This window comes from Centroberyx gerrardi, chromosome 6 (genome assembly GCF_048128805.1).
Source record: "Centroberyx gerrardi isolate f3 chromosome 6, fCenGer3.hap1.cur.20231027, whole genome shotgun sequence".
In the NCBI taxonomy this organism is placed as follows: domain Eukaryota; kingdom Metazoa; phylum Chordata; class Actinopteri; order Beryciformes; family Berycidae; genus Centroberyx; species Centroberyx gerrardi.
This window is the reverse complement of record NC_136002.1, coordinates 34503589-34525661: the sequence shown is the minus strand read 5'-3', so window position 1 is coordinate 34525661 and position 22073 is coordinate 34503589. Positions and strand designations below refer to the sequence as shown.

General features: G+C 47.9%; 1 protein-coding gene across 1 annotated transcript in view; it reads left to right on the top strand.

The window, feature by feature from the left end:
* col4a4 (collagen, type IV, alpha 4) overlaps positions 1 to 22073 on the top strand; it is a 60152-nt gene that overhangs the window by 24702 nt on the left and 13377 nt on the right. Inside the window, exons 12-25 of the mRNA XM_071896359.2 lie at positions 240 to 389; positions 475 to 636; positions 760 to 927; positions 2245 to 2388; positions 4210 to 4317; positions 5189 to 5367; positions 6064 to 6127; positions 15642 to 15716; positions 16140 to 16247; positions 17614 to 17721; positions 19697 to 19768; positions 19951 to 20079; positions 20371 to 20478; positions 20608 to 20763. Coding sequence (XP_071752460.2) covers positions 240 to 389; positions 475 to 636; positions 760 to 927; positions 2245 to 2388; positions 4210 to 4317; positions 5189 to 5367; positions 6064 to 6127; positions 15642 to 15716; positions 16140 to 16247; positions 17614 to 17721; positions 19697 to 19768; positions 19951 to 20079; positions 20371 to 20478; positions 20608 to 20763 — 1731 coding nt within the window. The remainder of the gene's footprint in view (positions 1 to 239; positions 390 to 474; positions 637 to 759; positions 928 to 2244; positions 2389 to 4209; positions 4318 to 5188; positions 5368 to 6063; positions 6128 to 15641; positions 15717 to 16139; positions 16248 to 17613; positions 17722 to 19696; positions 19769 to 19950; positions 20080 to 20370; positions 20479 to 20607; positions 20764 to 22073) is intronic.

The following is a 22073-nucleotide window of genomic DNA, read 5'->3' as shown; positions in this document are numbered from 1 at the left end:
AAAAGCTGCCTCATATTCAGTTTGATAACCAAACATTTGAATATTAGAAATAGAAAGTGGTCCAGGGGGATTTTATCCTTCCTGCCAGTGCATGCTGGGATAGGGTCCCACCCAGTGCATGCTGGGATAGGCTCCAGCCCCCATGACCTAGAGTAGGACTAAGCAGGTAGAGAAACAAATGAATGAATGAATGAATGAAATAGAAGCAACCCAGAATTGACCCAAGTTGTGTCTCCCAGGCTCTCCGGGTCTCCCAGGGGCCCCGGGACTGAAGGGACCGGCCGGGGACTCGGACATCGGGCCCCCGGGACCCGTCGGCTTCACGGGGCCCCCGGGCCCTCATGGACCTAAAGGAGTGCCCGGCCCCCCCGGCGCAGAGGGGATAACAGGTAAATGGTCTGCACAGATTCTCTAACCATGGAGGAGAGCAGAGCGACGAGCCGCTGAGTTCACTTCTCTCCTCTGATCCTCCAGGAATCCCAGGACTGTCCGGCGGCCCCGGGGCCAGGGGCCCAAGAGGGCAGGATGGGGCCCTGGGCAAAGCCGGTCCCCCCGGCCCCAGACCAGACCACTGTGATGCAGGAGGGACCGGCCCTCAGGGGCCCCGCGGCCCTCTGGGTAACATGGGGCCCCGAGGTAAACACTCAGTTCACTTCATTCACTTCAATTCAGGCTAATTCAGTTTAATTCAGTTCAGTGCAAATGAAAAACAGTCAGATGGTAAACAGTCAGACTGTGATCTCATCACTCGTTTCTCAGGACGTCCGGGGGAAAAAGGATTGACCGGAGAGGACGGTCTCCCAGGCATCGGCTCCCAAGGCCCTGATGGTAAACCGGGCTCTCCGGGCTTCCCTGGGTACCCGGGCCCCCAGGGCCCCCCCGGCCCCTCTGGAGACCCAGGACAACCAGGACTTGAGGGACAGAAAGGTGAGGTCATCCTAGTCTTTTAGCCGATGATCTCAGGTGAAACTTCAACAGGACACATGGCTGCTGCTGGGATCAAACCTGTGAGCTTCCAGTTACAGGCCGGTCTCTCTCACAGCTCGGCTTACAAAGACGATGAATTCTATCCTACTGCTGTGTGATGATGTGTGTTTCTAATGCTGATCCACATCACCAACATTACACCCGACTGTTTCAACCCAAAACTGGTCATGGTTAGCTGTGGGCGGCGGCAGAGATCCAGACACAACTTTGTGTAGCAAGTACTCCTCTTTCACACATGTATATAATTACTCATTAAAACTCATAAAACTCATCTCCATTTTGTACATCAGTTATTCAGTAATAACAACTTCAAATCATTTGAGCATCATTAAGAGCAGATTTTAATTTATCAAGAACAGAATTTTTTAGATATCTACAGGTAAGAAGCTTTATATTCTTTATATTCAGCAAAGAAAGCAATTACAATAAGATGGCTTAAAAAGGACCCCCCCACCTATGATGAGTGGTTAACAATTCTAAGAAGCATTTGCACAATGGAAAAAATTACATATATGCTAAGACTACAGAGAGAAATTTTTATAAAAAGATGGACACCACTAATGGAGGCAATTGGGGAACATTGGGATTGGTAACTGAACGAACATATACTTAGTAAGGAACTGGACTGCAGGTGATGATCTGAGGTAGTTTACTGTGTCTTCTTTAAAGTGAGACAAAATAAACAGGAAATTTTATTTTCTGATAAATTTTATTTTTTGATAAATAATATGGATATTTTCCTATGTATATTGGACTGAATATGTATGTCTGTGTAAGGTGAACTTGTATATAACCCATGTTTAGTTTTGTTTTGATATGTTTGTGTTATTTACGTTGGTTATTTTCACTATTGTTATTATTATTCAATTTGTTTTGATTTATTTTTATACATATTTTCATGTTGAATTGTTCAGATATATAAAACTCTACAAAAATTGTAACCCCTTGTAAAGGAAACTGTCAACTATGTTAGTATAACTAAGTTTAAAAAAAAAAAAAATTTCATAAAACTCATTAATATGTGAGTTTTAGACAGGTGTTCTTCTGTTGGAGAGATATTCCTCGCCCCTACATGTTTCCACTTTAGTGGACAAGAGTTTCTATTGGTCAAAATTGGCTCCTCCCTCCTTCTCCATTATCTTTGATTACAACCAACCAATAGTAAGGAGGTCAAGGTTCAGAGGTCACAGCACCCAGAATGATGGATGACAGATGTGTTTTCTGAGGCGATGTCATGTGATCTACCTCTGTCTCCAGGTGTGAAGGGGCCCTCAGGTAGAGACGGGCCCCCCGGGCCCCCGGGGTCCAGCGGACCACCCGGCCCCCTGGGGACCAAGGGTGAGACAGGGTTTGACGGACGAGCCGGAGCGCCTGGGTGTGACGGACAGAAAGGAGAGAAAGGTAAAGGCTGCATGATACTACTAGTACAACTAGTACTGCAGTACTCCTACAGTACTGTAGTACCAAACCCTGTGGACCCAAGAGGAGAAGTATAACAGTAATGACAATATCCAAATACACTGATGTAATAAGAATAAGAGTAAGAATGAGAATGATGACAGTTACAATGTGGCTTACAAGATAAATCAGTACTACATTAGTACTACAGTCCTACAGTACAGTTGTATGCTATAAGATACTGCAGTACGGATAGTAGATACTGCAGTACGGACAGTAGGTACTGCAGTACGGACAGTAGGTACTGCAGTACGGACAGTAGATATGGACAGTAGATACTGCAGTACGGACAATAGTACAGACAGTAGGTACTGCAGTACAGACAGTAGGTACTGCAGTACAGACAGTAGATCCTGCAGTATGGACAGTAGATACTGCAGTACGGAAAGTAGATACCGTAAATCCTCTAATATTGGCCCGGGCCTTTATTTACCTCAACTGCAGAGGGTACCAGGCCTTTATTGGAAGCAGGCTTATATTAGAGACAGGCCTTTATTTCTAATTCCCTCTGTTTGATAAGTATATTTGCTCATATTTTAGTACGAAGCCTCCTTGTTTTCTGATCTGCTTCTGTCGGGGTACGTTAGGTAGCCGTTTTTTTGTTACTGCAATGCATTACGATAATTACGGTAATCGACGACGGCACGCTCCAGAGACTTCCGCCGGCCGAGCCGTCTTGTGGCACTTGTACGTTACTACAAACTACAGTTACAAACAGGCACCAGGAGTTTACCGGTATCCACCGTTGTTTGCATGTAAGCTGAAGCTAACTGAAGCTAACTGAAGCTAACTAGCTAGCTAGCTGAGATTTCGGCCGGATCACCGACCAGGAGCGCGGTGGAGAGGACAGCGGCGGAGAGAGGAGATGGACACGGTGCAGCCATATACTAGGTTTTGACCCAGTCTTGTTTCCTTTGCTTTTTTCCCTGGCCTGTATTTGAGGCCGGCCTTTATTTGTTCGTGTCGACCACGCCCCCGGCCATTATCGGAGACCCGGCTTTTAATTGACTACAGGCCACTATTAGAGGATTTACGGTACTGCAGTATGGACCGTAGATACTGCAGTACAGACAGTAGATACTGCAGTACGGACAGTAGCTACTGCAGTATGGACTGTAGATACTGCAGTACGGACAATAGTACAGACAGTAGGCACTGCAGTACAGACAGTAGGTACTGCAGTACGGACAGTAGGTACTGCAGTACGGACAGTAGGTACTGCAGTACGGACAGTAGATACTGCAGTACAGACAGTAGGTACTGCAGTACGGACAGTAGATACTGCAGTACAGACAGTAGATACTGCAGTACGGACAGTAGATACTGCAGTACAGACAGTAGATACTGCAGTACGGACAATAGCACAGACAGTAGATACTGCAGTACGGACAATAGCACAGACAGTAGGTACTGCAGTACGGACAGTAGGTACTGCAGTACGGACAGTAGGTACTGCAGTACGGACAGTAGATACTGCAGTACAGACAGTAGGTACTGCAGTACGGACAGTAGATACTGCAGTACAGACAGTAGGTACTGCAGTACGGACAGTAGATACTGCAGTACAGACAGTAGATACTGCAGTACAGACAGTAGATACTGCAGTACGGACAATAGCACAGACAGTAGGTACTGCAGTACGGACAGTAGGTACTGCAGTACAGACAGTAGGTACTGCAGTACGGACAGTAGGTACTGCAGTACAGACAGTAGGTACTGCAGTACAGACAGTAGATACTACAGATGGTGCCTCTCTCCCTGCAGGCAGCCGCGGGGCCCCGGGGCCTCCAGGAGAAACCGTCGGTGTCTTCATCAAAGGAGAGAGCGGCACGCCCGCCCCCCCCGGCCTCAACGGCTTCACCGGACCACGAGGTCAGAGTGCTACCTAGCAACTGTTGCTATGCTACCATAGAGAACCAGTCACAGTGTGTGATGTCATACAGGAAACAGCGGGGTCGTGACCCGACCAGGAGGGTCGCAGGAGAATTCTGGGAAAGACAGAAATATAAGGTTTCTGCTAGAAATACTGTTCGGCAAATAGTACAGAAAATACTGTTCACTCTGCTTTCAGACAGTAAATACTACAGAAAATACTGTTCACTCTGCTTTCAGACAGTAAATACTACAGAAAATACTGTTCACTCTGCTTTCAGACAGTAAATACTACAGAAAATACTGTTCACTCTGCTTTCAGACAGTAAATACTACAGAAAATACTGTTCACTCTGCTTTCAGACAGTAAATACTACAGAAAATACTCAGATGTCAGTCAGATGTTTCATGTGAGTTAAGACAGAAGAAGCTGATCAGGAGAAACCAAAGTCTACAGAAAACTACAAACATGGAGTCCTGACTTCAAACGAGTTTAAACAACTTTCAAGTCGTTTTGAGCTGTCAAGTCGATCCGACGGACATGAATGCAGCAGAATAAGCAGGAAACTAAAAAACTAAATGGTCAAATGGTTTCACAGCTGAGTATCAGTTTATAGAAGCTGCAGCAACAGAAGATCACAAGGTTTTCCAAATTACTGTGGAGATAGAAGCAACAGAAAGATCATGAAAAACTAGCATTGAACATTGTTGGGTTTTTCATTCCCTCAAATCGTTTCCTGTGGGTTATGCAGAACCTCGATTTCCCATGATCCTCTCCTGCTCTGTGTGAAGCAGTGAGTGTCTGAACCGGCTGGAACAGAATTCATGTCAACCTGTTCTTCAATAAACCATTAAACAACTTTCTCCACAGGAGGTAAAGGCACGGGAGGGGCCAGAGGCAGGCCGGGCTCTCCAGGTGTTAACGGGCCCCCGGGCATCCTGGGCCCCAGGGGGCCCCCAGGGGCTTCTGGGAAACCTGGAGCTTCAGGATCGCCGGGACCTGCAGGACCCAGAGGCATCATGGGCTTTCCTGGAGAGACAGGAGATCCAGTAAGACTGGACAAATCTAGACCAAACTAAACTAGACTAGACCAAACTAGAATAAACTAAACTAGACCAAACGAGACCAAACTAGACTAAACTAGACTAGACTAAACTAGACCAAACTGGACTAAACTAAACTAGACTAAACTAGTCCAAATTACACTAAACTAGACTAAACTAAACTAGACTAAATTATACCAAACTAAACTAGACTGAACTAGACTACACTGGACTAAACTAGACCAAACTAGACCAAGCAAGACTAGACTATCTTGGACTAAACTAAAGTACACTAAACTTGATTAAACTGGACTAGACTAAAATAGACTGGACTACACAAGTCTAGAATAGATTAAACTAAACTAGACCAGACTATAATAACATAAACCAAATTAGAGTGGAAATCAATTAAAGGCTTTCCACTAAAGTGCAATAACCTTATTTTGAGATAAATGGTTATAAACGTGTTCACCAAAGTAAACTAAACTGGACTGGACTGAAGTGGAGTAGACTGAAACCAGACCAGTGATGTTTCAGGTCAGCGATAGAGAGACCATCAGCTTCCTCTCTTTCTCTGGCTGTGTGTCCTTGTGGAGAAAGTTTTTCCCAAGTCGTCTTGGGGAGACGATCTTCTGATAAAAGTGAACAGAGAAGCTTCCAGATGGACTCTGTGATTAAATTAAATTGCCTGTCTGTTTGCAGGGAGACCAAGGATGCACTGGAGCTTCTGGTGTACCTGGCTTCCCAGGATACACCGGGCTTAAAGGTAGGAACACAACCCACCATGGCACAATGTGACACACCGTGACACAACGTGACACACCGTGACACAACGTGACACAACATGACGCAACATGACACCATGACACAAGACACACCGTGACACGTGACACAACAAGACACACTGTGACACACAGTGACACACCGTGACACAACGTGACACAAGACACACCGTGACACAACGTGACACACCATGACACACCGTGACACACCGTGACACCATGACACAAGACACACCGTGACACGTGACACAAGACACACTGTGACACACCAAGACACAACGTGACACAACGTGACACACCGTGACACACCGTGACACCATGACACAAGACACACCGTGACACAACAAGACACACCGTGACACACCGTGACACAACAAGACACACTGTGACACACCGTAACACAAGACACACGGTGACACAACGTGACACAAGACACACTGTGACACAAGACACACTGTGACACAACGTGACACAACAAGACACACCGTGACACAACAAGACACACTGTGACACACCGTAACACAAGACACACGGTGACACAACGTGACACAAGACACACTGTGACACAAGACACACTGTGACACAACGTGACACAACAAGACACACCGTGACACAACAAGACACACTGTGACACACTGTGACACAACAAGACACACCGTAACACACCGTGACACAACAAGACACACTGTGACACACCGTAACACAAGACACACGGTGACACAACGTGACACAAGACACACTGTGACACAAGACACACTGTGACACAACGTGACACAACAAGACACACCGTGACACAACAAGACACACCGTGACACACCGTGACACAACAAGACACACTGTGACACACCGTGACACAAGACACACTGTGACACACCGTGACACAAGACACACTGTGACACACCGTAACACAAGACACACGGTGACACAACGTGACACAAGACACACTGTGACACAAGACACACTGTGACACAACGTGACACAACAAGACACACCGTGACACAACAAGACACACTGTGACACACCGTGACACAAGACACACTGTGACACACCGTAACACAAGACACACGGTGACACAACGTGACACAAGACACACTGTGACACAAGACACACTGTGACACAACGTGACACAACAAGACACACCGTGACACAACAAGACACACTGTGACACACCGTGACACAACAAGACACACCGTGACACAACAAGACACACTGTGACACAACGTGACACAACGTGACACACCGTGACACAACAAGACACACTGTGACACACCGTGACACAAGACACACCGTGACACACCGTGACACAACAAGACACACTGTGACACAACAAGACACACTGTGACACAACGTGACACAACAAGACACACCGTGACACAACAAGACACACTGTGACACAACGTGACACAACAAGACACACCGTGACACAACAAGACACACTGTGACACACCGTGACACAACAAGACACACCGTGACACACCGTGACACAACAAGACACACTGTGACACAACGTGACACAACAAGACACACCGTGACACAACAAGACACACTGTGACACACCGTGACACAACAAGACACACCGTGACACACCGTGACACAACAAGACACACTGTGACACACCGTGACACAAGACACACTGTGACACAACAAGACACACTGTGACACAACGTGACACAACAAGACACACCGTGACACAACAAGACACACTGTGACACACCGTGACACAACGTGACACACCGTGACACAACAAGACACACTGTGACACACCGTGACACAAGACACACCGTGACACACCGTGACACAACAAGACACACTGTGACACAACAAGACACACTGTGACACAACGTGACACAACAAGACACACCGTGACACAACAAGACACACTGTGACACAACGTGACACAACAAGACACACCGTGACACAACAAGACACACTGTGACACACCGTGACACAACAAGACACACCGTGACACACCGTGACACAACAAGACACACTGTGACACAACGTGACACAACAAGACACACCGTGACACAACAAGACACACTGTGACACACCGTGACACAACAAGACACACCGTGACACACCGTGACACAACAAGACACACTGTGACACACCGTGACACAAGACACACTGTGACACAACAAGACACACTGTGACACAACGTGACACAACAAGACACACCGTGACACAACAAGACACACTGTGACACACCGTGACACAACAAGACACACCGTGACACACCGTGACACAACAAGACACACTGTGACACACCGTGACACAAGACACACTGTGACACACCGTGACACAACAAGACACACCGTGACACACCGTGACACAACAAGACACACCGTGACACACCGTGACACAACAAGACACACTGTGACACACCGTGACACAAGACACACTGTGACACACCGTAACACAAGACACACGGTGACACAACGTGACACAAGACACACTGTGACACAAGACACACTGTGACACAACGTGACACAACAAGACACACCGTGACACAACAAGACACACTGTGACACAACGTGACACAACAAGACACACCGTGACACAACAAGACACACTGTGACACACCGTGACACAACAAGACACACCGTGACACAACAAGACACACTGTGACACACCGTGACACAACAAGACACACTGTGACACACCGTGACACAACAAGACACACCGTGACACACCGTGACACAACAAGACACACTGTGACACACCGTGACACAAGACACACTGTGACACACCGTGACACAAGACACACTGTGACACAAGACACACTGTGACACACCGTGACACAAGACACACTGTGACACACCGTGACACAACAAGACACACTGTGACACAACAAGACACACTGTGACACACCGTGACACAAGACACACTGTGACACAAGACACACTGTGACACAACGTGACACAACAAGACACACTGTGACACAAGACACACTGTGACACAAGACACACTGTGACACAACGTGACACAACAAGACACACTGTGACACACCGTGACACAAGACACACTGTGACACACCGTGACACAACAAGACACACCGTGACACACTGTGACACAACGTGACACAACAAGACACACTGTGACACACTGTGACACAAGACACACTGTGACACAAGACACACTGTGACACAACGTGACACAACAAGACACACTGTGACACACCGTGACACAACAAGACACACTGTGACACACCGTGACACAAGACACACTGTGACACACCGTGACACAAGACACACTGTGACACAAGACACACTGTGACACAACGTGACACAACAAGACACACTGTGACACACCGTGACACAACAAGACACACTGTGACACACCGTGACACAAGACACACTGTGACACACCGTGACACAACAAGACACACTGTGACACACCGTGACACAAGACACACTGTGACACAAGACACACTGTGACACAACAAGACACACTGTGACACACCGTGACACAAGACACACTGTGACACAAGACACACTGTGACACAACGTGACACAACAAGACACACTGTGACACACCGTGACACAACAAGACACACTGTGACACACCGTGACACAAGACACACTGTGACACACCGTGACACAAGACACACTGTGACACAAGACACACTGTGACACAACGTGACACAACGTGACACAACAAGACACACTGTGACACACCGTGACACAACAAGACACACTGTGACACACCGTGACACAAGACACACTGTGACACACCGTGACACAAGACACACTGTGACACACCGTGACACACTGTGACACAACAAGACACACTGTGACACAACAAGACACACTGTGACACAACAAGACACACTGTGACACAACAAGACACACCGTGACACAAGACACACTGTGACACACCGTGACACCATGACACAAGACACACTGTGACACAACGTGACACAACGTGACACAAGACACACTGTGACACAACAAGACACACTGTGACACAACGTGACACACCGTGACACCATGACACAAGACACACTGTGACACAACGTGACACACCGTGACACCATGACACAAGACACACTGTGACACGTGACACAACAAGACACACTGTGACACAACGTGACACAACAAGACACACTGTGACACAACGTGACACAACAAGACACACTGTGACACACTGTGACACACCGTGACACAAGACACACCGTGACACAACGTGACACACCATGACACACCATGACACACCGTGACACACCGTGACACACCGTGACACCATGACACAAGACACACCGTGACACAATGTGACACAACAAGACACACTGTGACACAACGTGACACAATGTGACACACCATGACACACCGTGACACACCGTGACACACCGTGACACCATGACACAAGACACACCGTGACACAATGTGACACAACAAGACACACTGTGACACAACGTGACACAACAAGACACACTGTGACACGTGACACAAGACACACTGTGACACACCGTGACACAAGACACACCGTGACACAACGTGACACACCGTGACACCACAAGACACACCGTGACACAACGTGACACAAGACACACTGTGACACAATGTGACACAACAAGACACACTGTGACACAACGTGACACAACAAGACACACTGTGACACGTGACACAAGACACACTGTGACACACCGTGACACAAGACACACCGTGACACAACGTGACACACCGTGACACCACAAGACACACCGTGACACAACGTGACACAAGACACACTGTGACACACCGTGACACACCGTGACACACCATGACACCACGACACACCGTGACACAACGTGACACACCGTGACACACCATGACACCACAAGACACAATGTGGCACAAGACACACCGTGACACAACGTGACACAAGACACACCGTGACACACCGTGACACACCGTGACACACCATGACACCACAAGACACACCGTGACACACCGTGACACGTGACACCATGACACAAGACACACCGTGACATAACGTGACACAAGACACACCATGACACCACAAGACACACTGTGACACAACGTGACACAAGACACACCGTGACACAAGACACAAGACACACCATGACACACCATGACACACCGTGACACACCGTGACACAACGTGACACCACAAGACACACCGTGACACAACGTGACACCATGACACGACACACCGTGACACACCGTGACACACCGTGACACCGTGACACACCGTGACACAACATGACACCATGACACGACACACCGTGACACACCGTGACACACCGTGACACCATGACACGACATACCGTGACACACCGTGACACACCGTGACACACCGTGACACACCGTGACACAAGACACACCGTGACACAACAGGACACAACGTGACACACCGTGACACACCGTGACACACCGTGACACAAGACACACCGTGACACAACAGGACACAACGTGACACAAGACACACCGTGACACACCGTGACACACGGTGACACCACAAGACACACCGTGACACAAGACACACCGTGACACAAGACACACCGTGACACAACAGGACACAACGTGACACACCGTGACACACCGTGACACAAGACACACCGTGACACAACAGGACACAACGTGACACAAGACACACCGTGACACACCGTGACACACCGTGACACACGGTGACACCACAAGACACACAGTGACACAACGTGACACAAGACACAACGTGACACAACGTGACACAACGTGACACCACAAGACACACCGTGACACAACGTGACACCATGACACGACACACCGTGACACACCGTGACACACCGTGACACACCGTGACACCGTGACACACCGTGACACAACATGACACCATGACACGACACACCGTGACACACCGTGACACAACGTGACACCATGACACGACATACCGTGACACACCGTGACACACCGTGACACACCGTGACACACCGTGACACAAGACACACCGTGACACAACAGGACACAACGTGACACACCGTGACACACCGTGACACACCGTGACACAAGACACACCGTGACACAACAGGACACAACGTGACACAAGACACACCGTGACACACCGTGACACACCGTGACACACGGTGACACCACAAGACACACCGTGACACAAGACACACCGTGACACAAGACACACCGTGACACAACAGGACACAACGTGACACACCGTGACACAAGACACACCGTGACACAACAGGACACAACGTGACACAAGACACACCGTGACACACCGTGACACACCGTGACACACGGTGACACCACAAGACACACAGTGACACAACGTGACACAAGACACAACGTGACACAAGACACACACTGACACAAGACACACCGTGACACACGGTGACACCACAAGACACACAGTGACACAACGTGACACAAGACACAACGTGACACAAGACACACCGTGACACAACTTGACACAACAAGACACACCGTGACACAACATGACATAAGACACACCGTGGCACGTGACACAACAAGACACACCGTGACACAACGTGACATAAGACACACCGTGACACAACAAGACACACTGTAACACAACGTGACACAAGACACACCGTGACATAAGACACACCGTGACACAACGTGACACAAGACACACCGTGACACAACGTGACACAACAAGACACACCGTGACACACCGTGACACATGACACAAGACACACCATGACACAACGTGACACAACAAGACACACCGTGACACACCGTGACACATGACACAAGACACACCATGACACAACGTGACATAAGAGACACCGTGACACACCGTGACACACCGTGACACAAGACACACCATGACACAACGTGACATAAGACACAGTGTGACGCAATGTGACACACCGTGACACACCGTGACACACCGTGACACACCGTGACACAAGACACACCATGACACAACGTGACATAAGACACAGCGTGACACGTGACACAACGTGACACGTGACACAACGTGACACAGCGTGACACAGCGTGACACAACGTGACACCACGTGACACCACGTGACACGTGACACAACAAGACACAACAAGACACGTGACACACCGTGACGCACCGTGACGCACCGTGACGCAACAAGACACACGTGACGCAACGTGACGCAACGTGACGCAACGTGACGCAACGTGACGCACCGTGACGCACCGTGACGCAACAAGACACACCGTGACGCAACGTGACGCAACGTGACACAACAAGACACACCGTGACGCAACAAGACGCAACAAGACGCACCGTGACGCAACAAGACGCAACAAGACGCACCGTGACACAACAAGACGCAACAAGACGCACCGTGACGCAACAAGACGCAACAAGACGCACCGTGACGCAACAAGACGCAACAAGACGCACCGTGACACAACAAGACGCAACAAGACGCACCGTGACGCACCGTGACGCACCGTGACGCAACGTGACACAACAAGACACACCGTGACGCAACGTGACGCAACGTGACGCACCGTGACGCAACAAGACACACCGTGACGCAACGTGACGCAACGTGACACAACAAGACACACCGTGACGCAACAAGACGCAACAAGACGCAACAAGACGCACCGTGACGCACCGTGACGCACCGTGACGCACCGTGACGCACCGTGACGCACCGTGACGCACCGTGACGCACCGTGACGCAACAAGACGCAATGTGACGCAACGTTACGCAACAAGACACACCGTGACGCAACGTGACATGTGACGCAACGTGACATGTGACGCAACGTGACATGTGACGCAACGTGACGCACCGTGACGCACCGTGACGCACCGTGACGCAACGTGACGCAACGTGACGCACCGTGACGCACCGTGACGCAACAAGACACACCGTGACGCAACGTGACGCAACGTGACGCAACGTGACGCAACGTGACGCACCGTGACGCACCGTGACGCAACAAGACACACCGTGACGCAACGTGACGCAACGTGACACAAGACACACCGTGACGCAACGTGACGCAACGTGACGCAACGTGACGCAACGTGACGCAACGTGACGCAACGTGACGCAACGTGACGCAACGTGACGCACCGTGACGCAACAAGACACACCGTGACGCAACGTGACGCAACGTGACACAAGACACACCGTGACGCAACAAGACGCAACAAGACGCACCGTGACGCAACAAGACGCAACAAGACGCACCGTGACACAACAAGACGCAACAAGACGCACCGTGACGCAACAAGACGCAACAAGACGCAACAAGACGCACCGTGACACAACAAGACGCAACAAGACGCACCGTGACGCACCGTGACGCAACGTGACACAACAAGACACACCGTGACGCAACGTGACGCAACGTGACGCACCGTGACGCAACAAGACACACCGTGACGCAACGTGACGCAACGTGACGCAACGTGACGCAACGTGACGCACCGTGACGCACCGTGACGCAACAAGACACACCGTGACGCAACGTGACGCAACGTGACACAACAAGACACACCGTGACGCAACAAGACGCAACAAGACGCACCGTGACGCAACAAGACGCAACAAGACGCACCGTGACACAACAAGACGCAACAAGACGCACCGTGACACAACAAGACGCAACAAGACGCACCGTGACGCAACAAGACGCAACAAGACGCACCGTGACACAACAAGACGCAACAAGACGCACCGTGACGCACCGTGACGCACCGTGACGCACCGTGACGCAACGTGACACAACAAGACACACCGTGACGCAACGTGACGCAACGTGACGCACCGTGACGCAACAAGACACACCGTGACGCAACGTGACGCAACGTGACACAACAAGACACACCGTGACGCAACAAGACGCAACAAGACGCAACAAGACGCACCGTGACGCACCGTGACGCACCGTGACGCACCGTGACGCACCGTGACGCAACAAGACGCAACAAGACGCAATGTGACGCAACGTTACGCAACAAGACACACCGTGACGCAACGTGACATGTGACGCAACGTGACATGTGACGCAACGTGACATGTGACGCAACGTGACGCAACGTGACGCACCGTGACGCACCGTGACGCACCGTGACGCACCGTGACGCACCGTGACGCACCGTGACGCAACGTGACATGTGACGCAACGTGACATGTGACGCAACGTGACGCAACGTGACGCAACGTGACGCACCGTGACGCACCGTGACGCACCGTGACGCAACGTGACGCACCGTGACGCACCGTGACGCAACGTGACGCAACGTGACGCAAAAGACACACCGTGACACACCGTGACACAACGTGACACACCGTGACACAACGTGACGCAAAAGACACAACGTGACGCACCGTGACGCACCGTGACGCAACGTGACGCACCGTGACGCAACGTGACACAACACCACACAGTATCTCTCTTCACTTCTTGTCATAGCTGTAGACAGATTTCGATAGAGTTGCTTTTAGACTTTATTAACAGTCAGTTCTCCACGTGTCAGCAGATTTCTGATTCAACTGTAAAACTTTATTTATAAAGTCTTGTTTTTGTGTTTGTGGTTTAGGTGACAAAGGAGAGTCCCTCTGTGTGTCCGGACCCCCGGGAGCCCAAGGCCCTCCTGGAGCCTGCGGTTCTCCTGGTGAGACTCCACATACACACACACACACCATGCTTCAGACCGAAGACAGAAACCTGTACAGCAGCTCAGCAGGCAGAGCAAGGCACTGATGCTGCTGAAGTTACAGGTTCTATTCCCACAGGGAAAAACGTGTTCTGGACTGTAAAACATGTTGGATAAAGACATGCCCCTCATATTATATACTGTTGTGTTACACAGAGCAATAAACAGGCTGATAAATAGACCAGTTACAGGGGGAAAATAATGATTATGAAATTAATTAATATCAATAATCAATAATAGAAACATACAAAAATACACATTATTGGGATAATGATGAGGAAAACAATGAGTCTGGAAGTAGGAGGTTTAAAAGACAGTATGTTTGGATTTGGCTTGGTTGGTGTCTATTTATTTCAGTTTCTCTCTCTCTCTCTCTCGCAGCCCAACCAGGACAGCCGGGCGATCAAGGAGAGCCTGGTTTCCCCGGGGCTCCAGGATCCAAAGGATCCAGAGGAGGTCCAGGTCAGCAGGGAGATCCGGGTCCAGCAGGTACGACGCTAACCATCCAACTTACAAGCAGAGCAACACAAACAAACAGGATAGAAATAAGAACAGAGCAGATGGGCTGATAGCAGACACAACACAGTTCTGACACCAATGGGTTTGCAGCCATGCGCAAGGTGGAAGTAACTAATTACCTTTAATCACGTTACTGTAATAAATCAGTAACTTGACTTTTACTTCAGTCCATTTTAAATCCCATCCATCTCAGAACAGATTGTGTGTCTCTCCATCAGCAACAGAAACTGGATCAACATAAACCAGTCACTCCAGGAACTTGCGATTTTGCGATCGCAATAATTAACGCAAATTCAAGAAATCTCCGCAATATTTGCGAGAGCTTGCAGTTTTGCAAAATTGCCGCAACTTTTCCGCATGAAATGGCCAAATCAACAGACCGCTTGTGATTTGGACCAATTGTCGCATTTTGTGTCGTGGTAACTGACGTCATCGCAGCGCGCATTCAGGTGGAAGATGAACAAAACTCACCTGCCAACAAATTACTGCCATAGACCGTGCAAAACAAAACAAAACGCAAGAAGAGTTAATAGCTTAAATGGAGAGTGGGAGAGAATAGGGGGAGGCTATGTGTGTGTGTGTGTGAGTGAGTGAGAGAAAGAGAGAGAGAGAAAGAGAAAAAAACATTTTTTTTCCTTTGCTTGCAATTTTTCCCACTTCCCGCAATTTTACCATAAAAAGAGCACATAAAACCTTGCAAATTGTATCACAATTTTTGAGAAAAGCCGCAGCAAAATCAAGCATTTTTGGCCGCAATAATCACAAAAAACTCTGCGAAATCCTGGTGGGACTGGTAAACTGACAAACTGTGGATCCATTCACAGTGAGAAGAGGAATCTGACTTGTTTCTGCACTTTATTTTGTCATTTCTAATGTTTCCAGTGAAAAGAATTCATCTGAACTCTGTCCTGTCTCCTTTTAGAACCACATGGAAAAGATCACAGCTAACAACGTTCTCTGTTCTAAAGAGGAACTCAGGAACTTTTACTCTGAGGACATTTTAAATCACACACTTTTTACTTTACTGAAGGAGATTTTTACACCAGAACTTTTACTTATACTGAAGTAAAATATCAGCAACAGCAGTAGCAGTACTTCTTCTGGAGTAGGACATTGTAGTACTCTTTCCACCACTGTGTACTCATGGTGATGTACCATTTGTCAGTTAAAGGCCAATACAGAGGCTTTTGTCCTTTACTGTAAAGGAAAAAAGACTAATATTAAAATAAATGTCTCTATAATCCAATCTTCTGTTAACTCTGTCACCATACTGTAACCTCTCTATCTATCTATCTATCTATCTATCTATCTATCTATCTATCTATCTATCGATCAGGTGTGGTTGGACCCCCGGGTCCCAGCGGTCGGCCCGGTTCTCCAGGTTCTCCTGGTGAAGCCGGTCAGCCTGGACCTAAAGGAGAGCAGGGATACCAGGGACTCCAAGGTCAGAGCACAACCTCAGTGAACCTGAACGACTCGTTAGCATCAGGAGCGTCCCACCAATCAGTGATGCTAGCCATGCTAGCTCGTTACATTGCAGCTAGTAGTAACCATTGGTTTTGAAGAGGAATGGTAACAATGCTAACAAGCCATTGTCAGAACCAAAGTACAAACTAAATCTAGTAGTAGTAGTAGTGAACTTAGTATTTTTACTATTATTACAGTAATTAATATTGATACTATTATCATTATTATTAGTGGCGGTGGTCATATTACAATAATAATGATTTAGAAAATAATTAAAAGATGGTGCTGATTGAGCTAGGAGTCCTGATGGTAAAATCAGCTTTAGTCCTGAGTCTAGACTGGCAGGATCAATCCATTTTAGTCCTGAGTCTAGACTGGCAGGATCAATCAGTTTTAGTCCTGAGTCTAGAATGGCAGGATCAATCAGTTTTAGTCCTGAGTCTAGACTGGCAGGATCAATCAGTTTTAGGCCCGGATCTACTAACATGTCGCAATTCCCGGCGCAGCGCAAAAACAATTGCAGGTGAAATTGGTACCGCCAGCGCATGGTATTTACTAAAATATGGCATGCAAATGAGTGGAGGCACAGATAATTAATTAGAATTGTGACTGTGCTAATATAAAGGCCAACAATGTGCAAAAAAGCCCATTAGCAGCAACGTAATGACGGGCAAAAGAAGTGCAAATGTCCAGTGGAGCTGGAAGTGTTGGTGGAGAGAAAACCACACAGAACAAAGAAGAGATGTTTTACCACCAAGTAAAAAGTCACTCTGGGACGACTGAACAAATAAAGTGAAGCAGCTGCGCACCACAAGCACGATGTAGCGCTGGTATGATATGAGGAGCTGAGCTAAATGCTTTCCACAAATAAAGCCAGAGAGGAGCCTGAACTCCCCTGGAGGAGCAGCAGCAGCCTGACGGAGACGCAGGTGCAGGTGGAGGGATGGAGACCTGGTGGAGGTGCGGTTACATATAGCTGGAGAAGCTGCACACACCTCTCCGCTGTGGTGACAGTTACTACGGACACATGTTTTAGCTGCGTTGTTTTCATCAAGGCAATGTCACGGAGACATCAGCTCATAATAAGTGTCAGCAAATCCAGAGAAGAGCCTGCAACTTTTCCTTTTTGTATATTTAGGTGATAGTCTGGATATTGAGTGCACATTCTGCTACTCTGCCAATGAGGCTTAAAGTGTACATGTTTAAGTCAGCATACTTGTTTAAACCCTGCGGTCTAATGACTGCATGTTCTGCTGTGTAGATGACTGTCACTTTGATCTTGGAGCCGGTTCCAGAGCCAGTCTGGGCAGAGCGATCTTATGCACAAAATGATAAGACTTGCTGTTCCTAGGTCTTAAATTCTGTGCGCAATCGACAGATGATAACGGCTCCGCCTCTTGATAAATCACGTCCACTGCCTATTTGCATAAATCCCTCCCTTTATTTTGCGCCTCAGCCTTGGAACACCCACAAATGCATCTGCAATTAGACCAAACCGCAAAAAACGGAGCTCACAGATCAACTCATGATTTCAGGTGCAAATCCCCTGTGCGCCGTCTTATAGATCAGAAAACAAGGTGTTAGCGCCCGCAGCACTGATGCAAACCTTTAGTAGATCCAGGCCTAGTCCTGAGTCTAGACTCTTAACCCTAACTCTAAAATTCTAAAACATTTTTTGGAGAAAAAGAGAGAATGTCTTTGAAACATTAGTGAAGCGAGAGTGAAAAGCTTTTGGTTTATTGGATATTTACGTGACAGATTACACTATATGGAACTTTTATGCATTGGCCAAAAGAGTGACTTATCAATAAATTCCGTCACACTGAAACATTAAAAAAGTGTGTTCTTGATTACAGATTATTTTAATATTTGATGTAACATTATATATATAGATGATCGGGAACTGAAAATAATCTAGTTATAGTTTTATTATTGTTATTCTTCTTCTTCAGGTCCTCCTGGTCCGCTGGGGCTCCATGGGCTGGACGGACTGAAAGGAGTGAAGGGAGACATGGGAGCCAGGGGTAGGACACACACACACTCACACACTCACACACACACACACTCACACTCACTCACACACACACACACACACACACACACACACACACACACACACACACACACACACAGTCCAGGTTGAACAGTGATGTTGCATGGAATTTTTTTTTAATTTTTATTTCTGCCTACCTGTCTGTCTGCCCAGGTCTAGGTGAACTGGGTCTTCCAGGTTCTCCAGGTCTTCCAGGTGATAAGGGACCTCCTGGTGGTCCAGGTCCTCAGGGTCCATCCCAGCCGGGGCCCCAGGGACCCAAAGGCCAGGTTGGACTCACAGGTCTGTAGCAACGAGATTAAACCAGGGATTAACACCAGAGTTAGACCAGCTGTGTTAAATTATACATATAATGAATTTTATTTTATTGCACAGTTTTTTCTTTTAATACGATTACATCATTGTAATAAAAAGGCTTTCTAATGTAAACAGCAGCTAGCAACGACAGACAGAACATTATTGATCCGTCATCGGATCATCGTTTAAGATGATTTGTTTAAAAACGATTGTCGTTCTCTGTACCAGTAATATGTGTGTGTGTGTGTGTGTGTGTGTGTGTGTGTGCTGTTGCAGGACCCCGAGGTGACAGCGGAGCTCCAGGTGAACCAGGCTCGGACTGTGAACAGCTGATTCCAGGACCCTGTGGAGAGGCTGGCTGCTCCGGACCAGACGGAGAGTCAGGTCAGTGTGTCAGTGTGTGTGTGTGTGTGTGTGCAGCTTTGGTCCATATTTGGATTTGGAATAAAAGCCACTTCCTGATTGGACTGACACAGGAGTTGTTTGACCTCTGACCTGGTTGTGGTGTTTCAGGGAGTCCTGGTGATGTGGGGCCGCCGGGCCCCAACCCCCCGGCCCCCGGGGACGAGGGGGACGACGGGGCCCCAGGCTGCCAAGGACTGAAGGGGGACCAGGGGCCTCTGGGGGCCACAGGACTGCCAGGCATCGCTGGACTTCCAGGGGTCAAAGGTAACAGTTTCTCCACCCCCAGTGACAGGTTGCTAGGTTACCATACTGAGAAGTTGCTAGGTTACAGTGTTCGGAGGTTGCTAGATCACCATGCTGACAGGTTGCTAGGTTACAGGTTCCTTAAAGAGTAACTTAACACCAAACCAAAATCTGTGCAAAGCCTGACATCTAGTGGTAAAACACATGCTACTGAAATTGCTATCTGCTATTGGCTGATCTTTGGTGCCAGGTGATGTCACCACCTGTTTTACTCTATAGAAGGTGACATCATCACCTGTTTTACTCTATAGAAGGTGACATCAGCACCTGTTGTTTTACTCTATAGAAGGTGACATCATCACCTGTTGTTTTACTCTATATAAGGTGACATCAGCACCTGTTTTACTCTATAGAAGGTGACATCATCACCTGTTGTTTTACTCTATAGAAGGTGACATCAGCACCTGTTTTACTCTATAGAAGGTGACATCATCACCTGTTGTTTTACTCTATAGAAGGTGACATCAGCACCTGTTTTACTCTATAGAAGGTGACATCAGCACCTGTTTTACTCTATAGAAGGTGACATCATCACCTGTTGTTTTACTCTATAGAAGGTGACATCAGCACCTGTTTTACTCTATAGAAGGTGACATCAGCACCTGTTTTACTCTATAGAAGGTGGCATCAGCACCTGTTTTACTCTATAGAAGGTGACATCATCACCTGTTGTTTTACTCTATATAAGGTGACATCAGCACCTGTTTTACTCTATAGAAGGTGACATCATCACCTGTTGTTTTACTCTATAGAAGGTGACATCAGCACCTGTTTTACTCTATAGAAGGTGACATCATCACCTGTTGTTTTACTCTATATAAGGTGACATCAGCACCTGTTTTACTCTATAGAAGGTGACATCAGCATCTGTTTTACTGTATAGAAGGTGACATCATCACCTGTTGTTTTACTCTATAGAAGGTGACATCATCACCTGTTGTTTTACTCTATATAAGGTGACATCAGCACCTGTTGTTTTACTCTATAGAAGGTGACATCATCACCTGTTGTTTTACTCTATAGAAGGTGACATCATCACCTGTTGTTTTACTCTATAGAAGGTGACATCATCACCTGTTGTTTTACTCTATAGAAGGTGACATCATCACCTGTTGTTTTACTCTATAGAAGGTGACATCAGCATCTGTTTTACTCTATAGAAGGTGACATCAGCATCTGTTTTACTCTATAGAAGGTGACATCACCACCTGTTGTTTTACTCTATAGAAGGTGACATCATCATCTGTTGTTTTACTCTATAGAAGGTGACA